The sequence below is a fragment of the Coenobita brevimanus genome, chromosome 43, assembly GCF_032717465.1.
Source record: "Coenobita brevimanus isolate Jiangsu-jjx chromosome 43, ASM3271746v2, whole genome shotgun sequence".
NCBI lineage: Eukaryota > Metazoa > Arthropoda > Malacostraca > Decapoda > Coenobitidae > Coenobita > Coenobita brevimanus.
In genome coordinates this window covers 20,393,442-20,412,692 of record NC_136996.1, presented here as the reverse complement: position 1 = coordinate 20,412,692, position 19,251 = coordinate 20,393,442, and the positions used below count along the sequence as shown (strand labels likewise).

Sequence of the window (19,251 nt, the reverse complement as noted above, 5' to 3'; positions counted from 1 at the left end):
TGATTCGTGACATTACGCCCCATGAAAATTAAATCTTTCTTCCTTCAGAAGAAAGATTTCAATATACATATATATAAATCCTAACTCAGTCACACAAGATTCACACTGTGGTGTGTGTGCTATCCTGCTACAGGAGAAAATCGCAGTCGCCAGTGAGCGAAAAAACCTCGTATTTACGTTAATAGAAGCAAGCTTGAGGGAAAAACTCCGTGACGACGGTGAAAATCCTGTACTCAGGTCAAACTGAGCGAAAATTCGCTACATTTACACTGACAACTAATTGTTGTGTAGCGTGGTGTATGTAATACACGGTGTAGGTGTGACAGTTGTAGTGTAACTGTACCTACGTGTAAAATGACACAGTAAATAATATGGCGACGACGAAGGCAGAGGAGAAGAGGCAGCAGCGTGCGGCAGATGATCAGCTGGTCCGCACAGCAAAACTGCTACACCCATTGCTGAACCTGCAAAACCAATTAAGGTGGAGCATCAAAAGTGTCAATGAGACAAAATTCTTATTATGTTACAATTACTCTCTCTGGCTAGCAGTCAGTACATGCTATGAAAAGTACACTCGAGGTCGCCATTAATTTTAGCACACGATTATGGTCGGCAAGTTGAGAATCCCTGTGCAAACTCGGGTCTTCCATAGCCTCGAACTGCACACGGGTCCTCAACCTGTGCCTCAACCTACAGTACTTATATTAATATCGGAGAGCTGAGAAACCTTGTGCAAACTTGGGTCTTCCATAGCCTCAAGTCGCCTCTGCAGAGTTCTCACTTCCCCCTTAACCTACAGTACTTATATTAGTATCGGGGAGCTGAGAATCCTTGTGCAAACTTGGGTCTTCCATAGCCTCAAGTCGCCTCTGCGGAGTTCTCTCTCGAACTTCCCCCTTAACCTACAGTACTTCTATTAGTACCGGGAAGCTGAGAATCCTTGTGCAAACTTGGGTCTTCCATAGCCTCAAGTCGCTTCTGCGGAGTTCTCTCTCAAACTTCCCCCTTAACCTACAGTACAATACTTATATTAGTACCGGAAAGCTGAGAATCCTCGTGCAAACTTGGGTCTTCCATAGCCTCAAGTCGCCTCTGCGGAGTTCTCTCTCCCCCTTAACCTACAATACAATACTTATATTAGTACCGGAAAGCTGAGAATCCTTGTGCAAACTTGGGTCTTCCATAGCCTCAAGTCGCCTCTGCGGAGCTCTCACTTCCCCCTTAACCTACAATACAATACTTATATTAGTATCGGAAAGCTGAGAATCCTTGTGCAAACTTGGGTCTTCCATAGCCTCAAGTCGCCTCTGCGGAGTTCTCTCTCGAACTTCCCCCTTAACCTACAATACTTATATTAGTACCGGGAAGCTGAGAAACCTTGTGCAAACTTGGGTCTTCCATAGCCTCATGTCGCCTCTCAACTTCCCCCTTAACTTACAATACTTATATTAGTACCGGGAAGCTGAGAAACCTTGTGCAAACTTGGGTCTTCCATAGCCTCAAGTCGCCTCTCAACTTCCCCCTTAACTTACGGTACATAATATGTATGTACAGGCCCTGGACATAATGTGTCCTGTGGGGCCAACAAGTGAGACGTCAGGTCTACACTTTTGACTGGGAACCAGGCTAGTCCTTGGATTACTCAAATCTCTGAGGATGCCTATCACGGGACCCAGCATACAACAACTGCCCATGTTAGTCAGCAGTTAGTAGGCGAGACATCAGGTCTGCACCTACGTTATCACTTCCCTTGATGTATCTCACAACAAGGTTAAACTGCTGTAGATACAGTGTCCAGCGTGTCAATCTTGCATTAGCCGTCTTGGTCGTGCTAAGACTAGTGAGTGGCATATGGTCAGTTTCCAGAACAAATGATGCCCCAAATAAATAATAATAATATTTTTTAACACCATCAACCACAGCCAAGAGTTCCTTCTCAACAGTACTATAATTCCTCTCGGCGGGTTTTAGCCTACGGCTGTGGTATGCCACTGGGAAGATTCCACCTTCCGATTCCTGCATCAATACGGCACCTACTCCATCTTGTGAAGCATCAGTGCGCAGTATGAAAGGTTTGCTGGAATCAGGCAACTGCAAGATAGGCTCCTTGCACAACATATTCTTGAGGGTGGCAAAAGATCTCTCTTGCGCTTCTCCCCATTCAATGGTGTTTGGAGCATATTTCCGTAGCACTTCGTACAACGGTTGGGCAATGAGAGCAAAGTTGGGGATAAAACTCCTATAATATCCCACTAGGCCAAGAAATGCCCTAACCTGTTTCTTGGTCACGGGTCTCGGGGCTTCTTTAACCTTCCTGATCTTGTCACCCTGACACCTGCAGTGGTTGTTGCCAACAATATGACCGAGGAACTCCACCTCACCGTGAGCAATCTTGCATTTGCTAGGCTTCACAGTCATGTTGAAACTCTGGAGTCTACTGAAGACAATTTCCAAGAGTCTGAGGTGCTCCTCCAATGTGGCGGAATGAACGAGGACATCGTCAACGAACATCTCTACTCCTACAATACCATGGAGCACTTGTCTCATGGCACGATTGAATACTGCTGGGGAATTGGTAAGTCCAAATGGGAGGACTTTATACTGGTACAACCCCTAGGAGTAGCAAAAGCAGTGAACTGACGACTCTCAGGATGAAGGGGAATCTGGAAAAATCCCTTCGCTAGGTCGAGCTTCGTGAAATATCGTGACCCTGCCAGCTTAGAGAAGATGGCAATATGGTCACCCATTGGCTCAGCATCCACTTTGGTGATTGCATTGAGCCTTCTATAGTCGCCACAAATCCTGACTCCACCATCTTTCTTGCGGACTACTACCATCGGACTACAGTAAGGAGATGAGGACTTTTCAATAATGCCTGCAGTCTCCATGTCAGCAATTTCCTTATCTACTGCACCCTGTAGTCGCATGGGAATCGGATATGGCTTAACCTTTATAGGAACATTGCTGGTCAACTCAATTTTATGACACGCAACCTTTGCAAGTCTAGGTTGGTCTGAGAAGACATCAGCATACTGACAGAGCAGTGACCATAAGGCATTCTGGTCCCCTACTGCTAAGTCAGGGTTAAGTGAAACATCTCCGACAGTCTCTTCCTGATGGGACTGAGCGGTTAAGGGCTCGTCATCATAGTCATCAGCTGGGATCACCGCAGCTGCCCCGGTTTCTTCCAGTGGCTGGTCACTATCATCAGCTACTCGTAGGCCAGTCTCCTCGGGGTCTGACTCATGATAAGCCTTCAACATGTTAATGTGGAACCTTTTACGAAGATACCCCATCTGTATTATGTAGTTGAGGTCTGAAATGCGCTCTATTACATCGAATGGACCCTTCCACTGTGCCAACAACTTGTTCTGGGCAGTGGGAAGTAATACCAAGCATTTATCGCCTGGACTAAACTTCCGAAGCTTTGCCTTCTTATCGTAATAAGCCTTTTGAACTTCACGCGCCTTGATCAGTTCTTCCTTGGCTAACTCGCACGTCGACTGGAGGCGGTCAGCCAAATCAAGGACGTAGGTGTAGGTGGTCTTGACTTCAGGGTCGGGTTCTTCATCATCCCATAACTCACGAAGGACTTGAAGTGGGCCCCGGACCGACCTCCCATACACCAGTTCAAAGGGTGAGAATTTCAATGAATGCTGTGGGGCTTCTCGATAAGCAAATAGAAGAGGAGCAATGAACCGCGGCCATTCCTTTGGCTGTTCGGCGGTCATGCGCCTCAACATCTTCTTGAGAGTTCCATTGAACCTCTCACACAACCCGTTACACATGGGATGATACGGCGTAGTTCGTAAGCCTCGAATGGACAGCAACCTGAACGTTTCGTTCATCATTGCCGAAGTGAACTGCGAACCCCGGTCGCTTAAGACCTCCTTAGGGATACCTACACGACAGAACACTTCAATTAATGCCTCAGCAACAGTGACGGCCTCTATATTCTTAAGGGCCACGGCTTCAGGCCACCGTGTGCTGAAATCAACTATAGTGAGGATATACTTTGATCCATCACTAGCCCTAGGACAGATTGGCCCAACTATGTCAACTGCTACTCTCTCGAACGGTTCAGAGATTATGGGCATTGGCTTCAATGGCGCAGGACGGACACGTCCTCGGTCAGTGGTACGCTGACACACATCACAGGAACGTACAAGCCTCGTTATTTCCCGTCCCATTCCTGGCCAGAAAAAGTCAGCATGGATGCGGTCAGAGGTCTTCTTTTGACCCATGTGACCTCCCATCGCTGAACAGTGACCTAATTCAAACACTGCTCGGCGATACTTTGCAGGAACGACAAACTGCAGTCGAACCTCACCCTGGGGTGTCTGTGACTCACGGTACAGCCGTCCTCGCTTACGAAGGAACCCGGCTTGACCTCCCCGTGAATACTTGATCACTTTACCCTCCAGCTTCTTGCGCACTGAGGCAAGTGTCGAGTCAGTCTGTTGCTCTTGGACAACATCTTGACTACGAATCAGATCTTGCGGCGTTGCGACGGTCAACGGAGTGACGCGATTTGGAGCCTTGGCCATGGCTCGTGTTATCGCAGCAGCCGAAGTCTGAGTAGCAACATCTACGGCACAACTATTTTTGATGCCAGGTATGTTGCCTAAGATGAGGTCAAATAAAGGTTCTGGCATGACAACTGCAGCTGTCAAGCCAGTGAAAAATGGAGACGCCACCTGGATACGTGCCTCAGGGAACAATCTCACTGATCCATCAATAAGTCTAACTTGGATCTGTCGACCTGTATACTCATCAGGCCGAACTAAACTCTGCTTAACAGAGCAACCTGAGGAACCATTGTCCCTCAGGACATTTACAGAAACACCTCCCACAGACCCTGGCTGAACAAGAAAGGCAGTGTTGCTGGTGGAAGGGTCTGAGGAGGTAGCAGCCAGTCATTCATGAGACTGCGGAACAACCGATGCAGCAAACGTGGCGCCCTGGGAACTAGGTGTCTGAGGAGAGTTCATGGTCGGAGGGGGACTTGTAAAGTGTTGGGAAGTACCTGTACTGGTAGAGATGGCACCACCGGGTACTTGTGGAATAAAGGCTGCATTTGCCTCCTGCCTCCGATACACTAATTGACCTGACTGAGGGTTACGTGGCTTGTCTTTGTATTGCTGCTGATGCTTGGGAAACTGCTGCTGGTTGGGGTGCTTGTTGTACCGCTTCCACTCAGGTTTCTGAGTGTTTTGCCCCTGGTCCTTCCACTGCGGTTTTGGACCTTGGCCATTATTCTGAGAACGGCCTTGGTGCTGGGATTCAGTCTGAGACGGCTTCCCAGACTTAGCAGTATCTTTTCTGCTCCAGGTGTTTTGCTTACGAGCTTGATACCCGTATGCAGTAAAGAATGCGTCAGCCTTCTCTGCCATTTGGCTGGCATCTTTCACCTGGCAGATCTTAAGCTGTGCTATGAGCTCAGCAGGCCACGACCTCTCTAGCTGTGTACGCAGCATAAGGTCAATTATCCCTCACGCGTGGAAGGAGTTTCATCTTTCTCCATCCACTCATTTAAGTAAGCTGTGAGACGATCAAGGAACTGAACAGCTGTCTCCTTGTCTTGGAGACGAGCTCGCATGAACTGAACTTTGGCGTCGTCTACTGTGAGACCATACGCCTTAATGAGTGCAGCTTTCATCATCTCATATGTGAGATTGTCTCCACGAATTCTGTGGAGAATATCGAGGGCAGGGCCCTCAAATAAACTAAGAAATTGGATCCGCTTAGCTGCCTCATCCAGTTGATACATGTCTGCCATGTCCTCAAAACGAGCTATGTACGGCTCGATTCGCTCGCTTTCCTTGTATGAAGGAAGCTTGATGCGTGGGGTCGCCAGGACATGTGCAGGAAGAACGCTCGTGGAGCTTGGACCAACTGCACCAGATGTGTCTGAAGCCAAGGAATCTCGCTTGAGCTTCAGCACTTCAAGTTCATGTTCTCGTTCTTTGTCTCGTTCCTCACGCTGTTCTCGCTCGTATTCCCGTTGTTCCCGCTCGTATTCGCGCTCTTTCTCACGCTGCTCTTGTTCATATGCACGCTGTTCTCGCTCATATTCGCGCTGAACCTTACGCTCTTCACGGGCATCATTCTCGCGCTGCTGCTCCTGATTATGTCGTGAGAGTATATACTCTTTAATTTCGGTTGGGTCCGAAAGACCCATATCTTTGGCTTCCTGTAAAAATACAGTAGTAGCCATGGCGCTAATTTATTAAGTAAACCGAAACTGAGTACTGACTGCTTAGCGACGAATACTAATGACACAAGTAAAGAGTACAGACGCAAGCTAGTGGTGACCAGTCTTATCCAGTTAACTGGCAAAGAATAAATCAAAAATGTAAATGACTGGGAAGACTCAATAATAAACACAATGGGTACGGCGACTTTCCAGGAGCGAATAAAATCGTCTGGCGTTACCAAAAATAAACGAGTTAAGTACTCTATGGATTGATAAAGCAAAAACTCACTTGCTAAATTAACGGTAAACACCAGTAAACTTGTGCCTATAAACTTTAATTATAAATACCTAAATATGAATGAGTGAGCACTATCTCGTGAATAGCTTTAGAGCTAGGAGTTAATATCCTGGAATGAGGTCGCCAATTGTCACGGAGTTCTTATAATATCACGGTAATTTTGATATAAATGGTTAAATATTATTTAAATTGATAATAATATTCAATAATATTGAAGAGCAGAGACAATGATTGTCTTGCTACATCAAGCAATGATTACTTTACGCGGCTTCTTCGCACGACTCTCTGAGAACGAGAATTTATAAACTTTCTCCACAGTACACAGCAGAGACTAATTACTCACAATTGCTGAATTACTGTACTGTTAGCCTCTGGAGAAAGTTACTTCACCCTTGACAATAAATAACTAATACTAATAACAATATCAGGTCCTTGCTGGTGCATTAACTCCTAGGTGGCACAACGGATATTAAGTTAATACAACAAGACTGGTCTAAGTACTAGTTATGAATAGTAAATGTTTATGCAAGCTAGGAGCTATATGGAAAATAAGCTTAATTTGGATTAAATGAAACAAGAGTTTACTTACATTAAGCTCAAGAAAGGAACTGTTAAATTTATTAATCACAAAAAAATAAATTTAACGTTACAATTCAAATCAATTAAATGAGACGCACTCACTCACTCTCACAAAAGCTAAATACTTACGCCTAGGGAAAAACACCTTAACTAAGCTCTTAAAACTACAAAATACACAAAAGAAATACCAGTCGATGAATACTATGTATCACCCAAAGCTGGAGAACTAAAGGTGGGAGCTTGGAGAAACTGTAAGTGGAGTTTGGGTACTAGCTGACCTCTCGCACTGCTGCACAGGTCCTGTCTCCGTCACAGCAAACACTCGACTGAATTCAAATAATGCATAGGCAGGACGACAAGCCACCAAAAGAAGGCGTGGCTAACGGTTTATGCAAGCAGAGGCGAACGATAAAGAAACAATTGTATCGCTCAGTAGCGCACTTAGTGGCGTGCATTAAATCGGTCACTTTTGAAAGTGACGAATGATTTGGAAAGTATACCCCGAAATGGAGAGAGAAACGGTTAACTGAGCGATACACAGTGAGTTTTCCACTAATAGTTCGTGGCTTCTCACAAAAAGGAAATGTCGCGAATTGATTCGTGACAGGGTACTCAGTGGACGACTGTAATTTCTCTCATAGTGTTCTTGACCTGTCAATGCCTATACCGTGCATTAATAACTGTTGCTCTGCATGTCTTTGTAGTTCAAGTGCGAAACACAGAGGCTTTATTTTTTGATCCCTCACATGTTGAACTTTTTTTTTTTTCATGTGTCCGACTGTAAGTATGGACCTCACAGCTAGTTTCCCAAGGCCCAGTAGTCCTCCTACATACCATACACCTCCACATGTCACCACTTCCGCGCTAGTACCCACTGTCCATATTGTGTACATGCTAAGACTGTCTCATTCAGGACTGGTATATTGGTATTAGCGAAGGTACTTGTACGACAGGTCGGTGAGCTTTCTGGTAGTTCATTAAAGTCAGCTATATGATATCCAAATCCTTAAACTGTTCCCTGTTTCAGCAGGGATTCGAACCTGGGTCCATTAGGACAGCAGGCTATCTCTCAACCGATTCGCAAATAGCCACTATCTATGTTTTGATGCGTTAGTAATGTTAAATTCATATCTGACATGGTACTTATGGGGGTGTTATTTGATACGGTTGGAGCTTCTGGATGGTAGAGCATAAAGGAGTACAGAATAAAGCACAACATTTGGTCCTTTTTAGGTCATCTCTTGTAACAGCAATGACTAGCATGACCTTTCTAAGAATCGAAGACAAGGGTAGCAAGGCAGAAGGTTCCCATCCACTACCCAATCCCCTCAGTCGAAGACAGCAGGAGATAATGAGAAGGACTCCTAAGCAACATAGAAAAGCTGTAATGTAAATTTCATAGGAACGACTGACAGGAAGTTATATTCCATATGATCTTACCCTGGAAGGAAAAGTGAGACCAAGAAACATTAGGTATCTGTTTAGAATGATTAGGCTCTGCAGTTGTGTCCTCATGCTTTGAAAAGACACGATATATTAGATGTGTATGATTCAGGAGAGCAAGGAACACTTTAATAATGGGATTAAAAATTACAAATTTGTCCATGGATCAGTAGGAATCAAACTCTGGACTAGACACTTCCCAGCTAACCTCCTTACTAGGCCACCAACAGACTCTCTCTCTTTCTGTGTGTGTGTGTGTGTGTGTGTGTGTGTGTGTGTGTGTGTGTGTGTGTGTGTGTGTGTGTGTGTGTGTGTGTTATGGTCTCGTTGTAGATAGTAATGGCCTGAGCGATATGGTGGTAGTGTTGATTGTAACTTTTCTGCCCATGTTCGTGCGCCGCCAAGAGAGAGAGAGAGACAGAGAGAGAAGAGTAGTGTAGATGCCTCGTGGAAGTACGTATGTATTATGCAAATACCAGCACAGCCCGCGCAAACAAGCAAATAAACATGTGGCTGCGGACGCCTGTGAGTGTGTTAGAGAGAGAGAGAGAGAGAGAGAGAGAGAGAGAGAGATTTTCCTGTGTGTTTGTGTATGTATGTGCATCTATGTGTGTATTATGTTTTATTTCTGGCCGCATTACTGAGAAGTATTTCTTAACACTATTTTCAAATAGTATTGTATCTTTACCGATGCTATTTAGTAGGGCAGTGAACTGGAAGCTTTGGAAGATCATTAAGCTATTTCTTTTCTAATTAAGTCAAGGAGAGGTATACGAACTAAAAGAAGACGGGACACGTAAAACATTAGACAGGAGACATTTTTATTTTTTATTTTTTGTCATAGATCACTGGGGCCGAAGCACCTGGTCATTAAGGCAATATATATATATATATATATATATATATATATATATATATATATATATATATATATATATATATATTCATCAGCCGTTTGAGTATCCACTGCAGGACCGGCCTTTCCGAACCGAAGTGGGGACGATACAGCCAATGTATCTCTACGAAGTGGCTTAGGCTGTCTGGTAGAGACTGTATGTAGGGTGTGAAGTGCTTGTGAGTGTAATTGTAGTGTTGGAGTGGCTTTGGATGTGTGTGTAGTCTGTGAACCAAGTGTAATCGGCCCGCGCTAGCCGACTGGGTGCAAGCATAGTTTATAGAATGCGACACTGGTTCAACCACAGCACCCCTGATGTCCACCAAGCAGTACGCGGCCAGGAGAACGCTCCCAAAGTTTTTTACCCTGGCGGGGAGCGAACCTTCGCTCTCCAGTGCACGAAAACGCACACTTTACCACTGTACCTCATATATATATATATATATATATATATATATATATATATATATATATATATATATATATATATATATATATATATATATATATATATATATATATATATATATATATATATATATATATATATATATATATATATATATATATATATATATATATATATATATATATATATATATATATATATATATATATATATATATATATATATAATCACCATTATCATCGTCAGCCATTGAGTGTCCACTGCACGACCGGCCTACCCATACTGAAGCAGGGACGATACAGCCTCCGTATCTCTACCCAGTGCCTTAGGCTGTCTAACAGAGACTGTATGTAGGGTGAGATGTGCTTGTGAGCGTAAATGTAATGTTGGAGTGGCTTTGGATGTGTGTGTAGTCTGTGAACCAAGTGTTATCGGCCAGCCTTAAGCCGACTGGTTGCAAGCATACTAGTATGCGACACTGGTGCAACCACAGTACCCCTTACGTCCGCCAAAGCAGTAAGTGGTTCAGTGAACGCTTCCCAAAGTTTTTACAACTCTGACGGGAGGCAAACCCACGTCCACCAGCGTGAGACGCACACTCTGCCACTGTATCAGAGAGGCTCCATATATATATATATATATATATATATATATATATATATATATATATATATATATATATATATATATATATATATATATAATTATTTATTTATAAATACACATTTGTACTGTATATATTTATTAAATTATATATATTTCCTTTTTCTTTCTATTTTTTTTCATTTCTTTCAGAATTTAGAACAAAAAAAGAAAAAAATGGAAACCTAATCTAATATCCTTCAATTAATAAACAGAAAAATTGCTAACCTATATTAAATTCTACAGATTCAAATAGCTAAACCTACACTGATGTGAAAAATACCTTGAACGAGAGAACACCATCTACTGCACATATATAATGCCTCACTATATTACATATCTGCACTCATCACCTGCTGACTCGTTCAAGAAGTATGGTTAAATGTAAGGGACATCAATATATGTCATAGAACCAGGGGGTCTAGAACTGTATACATCACCTGGCGGCCCAGTTTAAGATGGAACTCATGTACATAATTACAGAAAGTACCACGTCCAACAGAACACCATCGACTGAGAATGCCCAGTGTTTTTCTATAAGGCACATTTGCACTCATCAATTGATAACTGTCAGGCGAGGTACTGTACGTGGTTTAATGTTGGGGACATCAATATAAGAAACAGATCAGTCAGATGCAGGATCTTTTTCCAATATGTCAACTGTCAACCCCAGTTATATAATATATATATACATATTTACAGTCGATAAAACCATAACCACAAAATATAAGTCACCATTCTGATCAGTCTGGTCTCCCTCAAGAAAGCTCCTCAATTTATCTGTCATAGCAATATTCCCATCACCCTGGATGGTGGAAAGGGTGAAGGAGACATCTGCTGCACCACAGTTATTAAGGTATTGTTTTTGATCGATTTTCTATGTTTGTTTCTTTGTTTGTTTCATTGTTTGTTGGCAACATTACGAAAAAACGGCTAATGAAATTACATGAAACTTTCAGGATATTTGGGCACTGGTCCCAAAAGAAAATTATTAAATTTTTTAGTAATCAAGTGACAGTGAAAGGTCAAAATCAAGGTCACGGATTTTCAAAGGGCTGTAACTTGAAACTGACTGAAGATATACTTACGATCAAGAACATGCAGGAACTCGTAATATGGGCTTTCATTTGACACCAAGACCTTTGATCTTGAGTGATCTTGAAAGGTCAAGTTCAAGATCACGAATATTCAGGGGGCCATAACTCGAAACTCGTTGAAGATAGAGACACTATTATCATCATACAGGAGGTCCCGTATGGGTTTTTAATTAGTACCATGACCTTTGACCTTAAGTAACCTTGAAAGTTCAAACTCAAGGTCACGGATATTTCGGGAGCTATAACTCGAAACTTGTTGAAGACAGATATACCGGTATTTACTATTGTCAAGGTATAGAAAGTCTCATATGGGCTTTCATTTGGCACCATGACCTTTGACCTTGGGTGACCTTGAAAGATCAAGCACAAGATCAGGGATTTTCAGAGGGTGTAACTTGAAAACATTTATGCCACTACCTTAGTCTTTGTGTACTGACGATAGATGACTGTAACGATTAAGTATTTAACAGCAATAGAATAACTGCTGTTGGTGGAGTTTTTTTTTTTTTTTTCGCTCGGCACCACTTCTTTATAAGTGAAACATGTTCATGAACAAATCATTGACAGTGCAGGATATGACCGACAGATAATACCGCACCACAGGTGTCACTGCTGTGGAAATTGCCTCTCAGTATATGGCAACATATGAGTGAAAGGTGTGGAGTTGACCTGCAGTCCTTTCAATATATTATCTTTGTCTTAGTCACCAATGAATGGCTTGCATGTCAGAACATTTCTCCTGCTCCATTGACCCTGCCACGGGAGATTTATTGAATTCTTTCTGAGGGAGAGACTCGACCACAAATCAGGTGAAACGTCCCAAGTCTCCTCATACAACAGTGTTTTATGATGTTCCTGCATGAGACCGTGCAGTTCATTGCTTGTTTTATAACTATTTATCAGTAGGAACGTTTTGAAGCTGTGTTACATCGCTTTTCCAAGCCAGAGCTGAAACATTTTTTTTAATGAAGCTAGTTTGTCTGTAGTCTGGTCATGAGGATATTATCGTTGCAGCCTTGGATACTGGTGCTGAGCAGATTCTACCGAGAAAAGATATCGGCCAATTATGGCAGCTTTGCACACCAGTCACTGTTATCTGGATGTTGATACAATGGTTTCCTTTCTTCTTTCAAAATTTCTGTTAACTCGTTCTTCAGTCTCAACACGCAATTTAGAAATTTTCCTTAAAACGGCAATCGAACAGCAGTGTGCAGAATTAGGCATTGGTGTTCTGAGTCCATGTCTTTGCATGGTTGAGCAAATGACCGCACATTTAGCGGTTCTGCATTGAAGTTCATGATGTGTGCAGCCTGATCTAAAACCAGCTCTCCGTGTAAAAAACAGTAAATTGATATTACATCTGAATTGTTTTGTTTAATAATTGACTCCAAGCTTCTCGCATTCCATATCATAGATGGGACTCCTTCTGCACAAAATCCAACACCAAAATCCCATATACTCTAAAAATGTTCTAAATGGTCAGACAAGCTATGGAAAATATCTTGCCCTCTAGAATCTTTTTCTAGTTCCTTGCACCATAAAAACGTGTAACAATTTCGTCATTGTGAATGAATCTGACACAGGCAAGTAACAGTGGTTTTCCACTCATGTTGTTCCATTCGTCAACTTGAATCGCAAGTTTGGAATTGTTCATACTTTCAGAAACACGTTTATATTAGCTGACATATCAACTATTCTTCTGCCAACTGAATTATCAGCCACCGGAATTTTTTTAACTTCTCGCTAAGCATCGTCACCAAATAAAGTTTTCACATTCATGAAGCTGGCAAGCAAATTAAATTCTTTTCCAGTTATTGTATGTGGTTTCGTCTGCTGAGCTATCAGTTCAGCCACTTGATAAGATATAATCTGTAAACTGCATCTTGTCTGAGACAGGTTCGTGTTGTAAAATATGATAGTTGGAATTTCTGCTGTTCCAAAACTCTTTGAAAATATTAAACATCCTTGCTTGCCAGATATCCATGTTTTAACGACAGACATCTTGACTGGGACCTTATTTGCATTGGAAAACTTCTCAACACAGTTCGAACACAGAGGCTGAGGTGCGGTTTTATATCCAGTCAATGTAAAACTGAGACTCAGGCAGTTATGCGTATATTGTCGACAAACTCCTTTTTTGAGGTTTGCTTGGGCCTTGTACTGGTGTCGAAGTTCACCGCTCCGGACATGGTTCTGAAGAAGATAATTCTGAATCACCATGTGGACTCACATTGTCATCATCCGTACTTAATGCACTTGCTCTCAGTCTGGAAAAATATTTGTTCATGATTTGCAAGTAAATAATTGTTACGCACTATATAGTGTTTATTTATGTTATTAATGCACCAACAGAGATACAAGATTTTAGTCGTAATGCTATATATAAATCTTACAAATTAATGCAAAAATAACACACTATAATATTTAACACTGCATTTGACACTAAGGGAGATGACAGCTTTGCACTGTTTATTTTAAAAAATCCCGAATTCTCACTTTAATCAGCTCTAAACTGAGGTAATTATAACAGCCTACTTGACAAATCATTTACTATGATAAAACTGTCTGAAAGTGCTTGCTACTTTCCTTATTCTGTATATAATTATAAATGATTCATGAAATGCGTAGAGATATCTTGAAAAGATTGGCAAAATCTCTTTTCGAAAAGCATAAATATATTTTAAATACCGTATTTAGTCCCCACCTACATAGGTGGAGACTATTGTTTTTGCTGGCATTATTATTATTCTGGCATCAGAGTCTCATGACGATTGCAGGAGAACCAGAGGCTGTGGAAGGAATCTGAAGAGCCCAAGTTATGTGTCTTGGCATTGGTCATTGCTGATAGAATATAAAATCCAAATTCTTTACGTGCAATAGCAGAAACAGTCACATCAGTATTATAAGTGAACGAGATACGGTGGTCACGTCTACCAGAGGTTTCAGTGGGACCTGAGCAGGTAATCTAAAAATGAAACTTGTAGGGCCAGTTCCTAAGAGTCTGTTTCATTTCATTTTTAAAAGAACCAAATCTCTTCAGTGGGATCAAGGTTATTTGTAAGAAACAGTAGGTGGAATCTAGTGACTGTCCACACGACAGTTACAGAGTTCTAGTCATCGCCAGCCTTTAGAAGGTGGGGCGATAATGTTTTTGCCTGCCTCTGTGTGTGTGTGTGTGTGTGTGTGTGTGTGTGTGTGTGTGTGTGTGTGTGTGTGTGTGTGTGTGTGTGTGTGTGCGTGTGTGTGTGTGTGTGTGTGTGTGTGTGTGTGTGTGTGTGTTCGTGTTCCCATTATATCTTATGCATGGTTTGAGGTATCAACATGAAACCTTCAGGGTATCAAGGTATGGCTAAAATCTTGGCCGAGTTCGAAAATGGGCACTCGGGGTCACGGTCAGGGTCATCAAAATGGCTGCCAAGGGTCAACTAGTTTTAATCGCCCGGCTTTACCACCACTGTATCTCATGAACGGCTTCAGCTATCACCATGAAACCTTCAGGGTATAAAAATGTGGCCAAATTCTTGCATTTGGCCAACAGCTTAGGAGGACCCTTAAATTGAAGGTAGGGTTAGTGATATCTGGTGAGCCTAGATAACTTGTCTGAAAACATCAAGCCCATGATGTACAGAAAAGGAATGAAAAGGTTAATGAGAAAGTTATGCAGGCAGGATGAGGGTATTGTTATGAGTAAAAGGATTGTCATATGGACGATGTGGTTTCTTGAAGGTGGAAGGATTATTTTTTAACCACCTGATTATTATAGTGATAGACACGAATATAGGAAGATGGAAGTGTTTAGAATGGAATAAGCAATGTATGGGTCAGTATGACTAGCTGTAGTGCTAAAAAAATCATTGGTAAATACGTGGGAGAGAGCTGATGAAGCATAGGGTAACTGGGGAAAACATTTTTGATAAACATAAAGAGCATTTGCCGTTTACAACAGAGGCTATGGATATACGAACTGGGAGTACAGACACTTTCTGAAGATGGGTATTGTGTGTTGTCTGATACTGGTGAGATAATGGATTATTTCAGATTATTTCCTAGGCAAGAAAGCACCAATAAAGAGAGGATGTGCCAGTCTTCTGTTCCAAGTGTCTCATTGGACAAGGACAAATTCAATACCCTCCGCAGCCAGACCATAACAAACTCAACTAATTCGTTTTTCTTTTTCTTTTTAATAGGAGATCCGCTGGCGTTTCCTGTCCTGGTGGGGGCGTGAGGAATATGATTCTTTACAACTGATATGAATGAGGAATGTGCGAGAGCGGTAGTCGTGAAGATACAGAAGAAGCACTCTGATTTTTTACTGTCTATAGAATTAGTGAGCGTGATTGAGTGTCTGGTGGTTAAGAAAGGGAATAATGACTCTCCATATCTCCTCTTCTTATTCCAAGCCAAGGGAGTCTATGGTTTCTCTTGAGCTGGTGATGGCGAGAGAGATAAAACAGAGTTACGGCTCCACATTCGACAGCATTAAGTCGTGACTAGCATTAAATAAACATTTCTTCTTGTTACACCTCTGCTTTTATGATGTAGAGCTGGTAATTTTAGGTCGTTAATGTGAACAGAGTATAATGATAGAATGAGCGTAATGACAACAGAGATACACTGGAACTGCCAAAACAACTGCCAGATGTCAAATGTATGTGTATTGGCTTGGCTTGTTGCTATATTTTGGAGTTGTGTCACCCTGATGTTAGAAATTATTTTGACATAGTTTTCGGAGAGTAACAGGTCATCATCCCACTCACGTATTCCGCCTGTCGATCTCGTCCCCATTCGCGTTGTCTCTCGACGTCTCTCGCCCTTGTATGTAAACGAGGACTAGATGTTATACAGTACCTCAGTTTATTGTCGTTCTATCCCTTTTGTATCCCAGACTGGGATAATGATAGAAAATATAGTGTAGGGGGTATAACAAAGGTAGAGGTATCATACAACTGAAGAGCGTGATGTTGTTCCGTCTGTTGCCTGCTCCGATCTAACTCTCCTCTGATCTTGCCACCGCCAGAAGAGCCGCTGGTTCCGCCCGTGCTGGTGGGGGCGCGTGAGATCTACGAACCCTCAGAGCTGATCAAGGTCGGGTGTCAACTGCGGCAGCCCTTCCACGGCGAACACCAGCCGTCACTACAATGGTTCTTAGAGGGCAGTGAGGTAAGGAATAGTCAGGGTAAATGTGATAGGGTAATGGAAGTTGTTCAAAGATCAGGCGATATGATTAATTTTTCCAGCCCGAAGATATAATATTCTTTCATCTGTCATGCTTGCTATTAGTGGGCATGTATATTTAGCAAGGGGAATGTTTTCCTTAAGATGGAAAGTGAATGTTAATGGGCTGACAGAACTCTTCTCATTATTAAAGTCGCCTGGGTAAATCGTATATAATAATGATAATAATGAAAAAAACATCTTAGGTAAATTTCTTATTCATATAAGTGGCAGAATTAATGTCTGTCTTTCTCCATTAGGAGTTGCATGAACAGTCTAGCATGGGGTTTCATCTGCTCGGGGTTGCGAAAGTTACTTAGCTTAAGGTACGGATGCATTAGAAATTTTACAAGAAATAAGGTCTCATATGACTGCATAAGTTGTATGCTATGAGGTAACCTCTGTAATGGTTTTGAAAATTAACCAGTATGAGGTACGACTGTTAAGAATCGCATCGTTTATCTAGAATGAGGTAAGAACGTTATATACCGCATATGTTTCATCTTTTGAGGCAGATACTGTCAGAGTTCCATAAGTTCTCTAATGTGAGGTAAGGACTGTTAAGAATTGCATGGGTCACCTAGTATGAGGTAAGGACTGTCATAGTTGCATAAGTTATCTACAGTAATATGAGATGAGAATTTAAGAACTACATAAGTTATCTAATATGATGTAAGGACTGTCACTGTTGCATACGTTATATAGTGCGAGGTAAGGTATGTTACGGTCTCCATAAGTCAACAGAGATGAGGTAAAGACTGTCAAGTATTGCTTAAAATATGGTCTGATAAGATCAAATTTGATTAGGGTTGCGTAAGTAATTTAGAATAAGGTTAGATCTGTTAGGGTTGCGTAGGGTATCTTAGATTAGATAATGTCTGGTGAGTGTCTAAGTCATCAAACATGCGTCAATGTCTCCTGGGAACAACACAAGTTGAATGCTTGATAACAAGTTACAGGGCGACCACCAACCCAAGGCAGAGAGGTAAGGGATGTTAGGGGTTGCATTATGCTCGTGTTACTATAACTTGACACATCTTCTCATCCTTTTACAGCTTACTTCACCTAGCTCGATGACAGAATATGATTATACTGCGGCTCTGCGTCCTTATCATAACACTTTTTCATGACTAACATCATATTCTAATTTAATCTGTCGTTACAACTCAACTTTCAAAAATGGAGAGATGGCAGTTTTAGGAAAGCTAAAGTGAAAAGAGTATACCGGTTTCTTTCGGGAAACTCCCATAACCCCTTTCAGTTCAGTTAGTGGCCAAGTGTAATCAGACTGGAGATCTGATTTGACAAGCAACCAAAGAGACTTTCTGATCCCATAACTTAAGCTCAGTGAATTTCTTTCTACCACGACTTAGCAATGAAGGTGTGAGAGTAGATCAGTTCCCTCAGAAGGAAACTAGTGAATCATGCACCTCTTCCTTACTAGTTTATTTATTAATATAGCTCGTAAAAACTCTCTTGAATATTATAAATGGAATAAGAATCCACATAAAAAAGGCTTATATGATATATCATGTCATGTGTAGGAATCTCCATTATTCTGTATCAGCTAATGCCAGGAGATTTTAGCTGTCAGGGAGTGAATCATAAGTATGAAGGAGTTAGTGAAAACTATACCTAATCGCCCGCTTCAGTAAGTCCTTCATACTGTAAACTAGATACGGTTGTCTAAGGGAAGGAAGAATACAGTGAAAGGTGATGTTAATCTGAAGAAACTACTCAGGGTATAAAAGCATGATACAAAGAGAGAATGGGTGGTGTACATCAGTGAGAAGAATGGAATTCCATCATAGGAGATAGTATGGTCACGCGGTGGGACGAGAGAGGTAGGAGACATTCAAGGAAACACGAAAAGGCCAGTTAAATGAATGAGGTCGAAACTATGGCGAAGAGTTAGGCGGAAAGATGTGGTTCAGTGAGACTGAGAGACGCTGGACTCCTGGAAACGGATGCCATGGATAGACAGCTATGGAGAAGTATTGTTGCTGAAGCCAACCCCTCAAAAGAGGGACTGGATATTGAATAATCATAATAATAAAAAATTATTATTATTATTATTATTATTATTATTATTATTATTATTATTATTATTATTATTATTATTATTTTTATTATTATTATTATTATTATTATTATTATTATTATTATTGCCTATCCATTGTCAGACGCCTTAATCCGGTAAGGGATGGCCACAAACAAATCTCCTTCATGACGCCCGGTCCCCCGTCATTGCACTACCCTGCTCCCCTCTCCATTCCATCCTTCCTTCTCATCCATGGTCTCCCTCTCCCTTTCCCCCCTCCACCTCACTCACATACACTTTCCTTGTTAGTCTCTCGCTCTCCACCCTTTCGAAATGGCCAAACCACCTCAGTGTATTTCACTTAACGCTTTCTATGACATCCACACCTCAACGTTCCTTCACTTTTCCAGTTAACAGTCTGTTTCTCCATGTAACTC

General features: G+C 41.8%; 1 protein-coding gene across 1 annotated transcript in view; it reads left to right on the top strand.

Annotated features, from left to right (window-relative positions):
- LOC145397850 (uncharacterized) overlaps positions 1-19,251 on the top strand; it is a gene marked incomplete at its 5' end in the record, with an annotated part of 353,574 nt that overhangs the window by 258,178 nt on the left and 76,145 nt on the right. Inside the window, one exon of the mRNA XM_080270886.1 lies at positions 16,577-16,719. Coding sequence (XP_080127012.1) covers positions 16,577-16,719 — 143 coding nt within the window. The remainder of the gene's footprint in view (positions 1-16,576; positions 16,720-19,251) is intronic.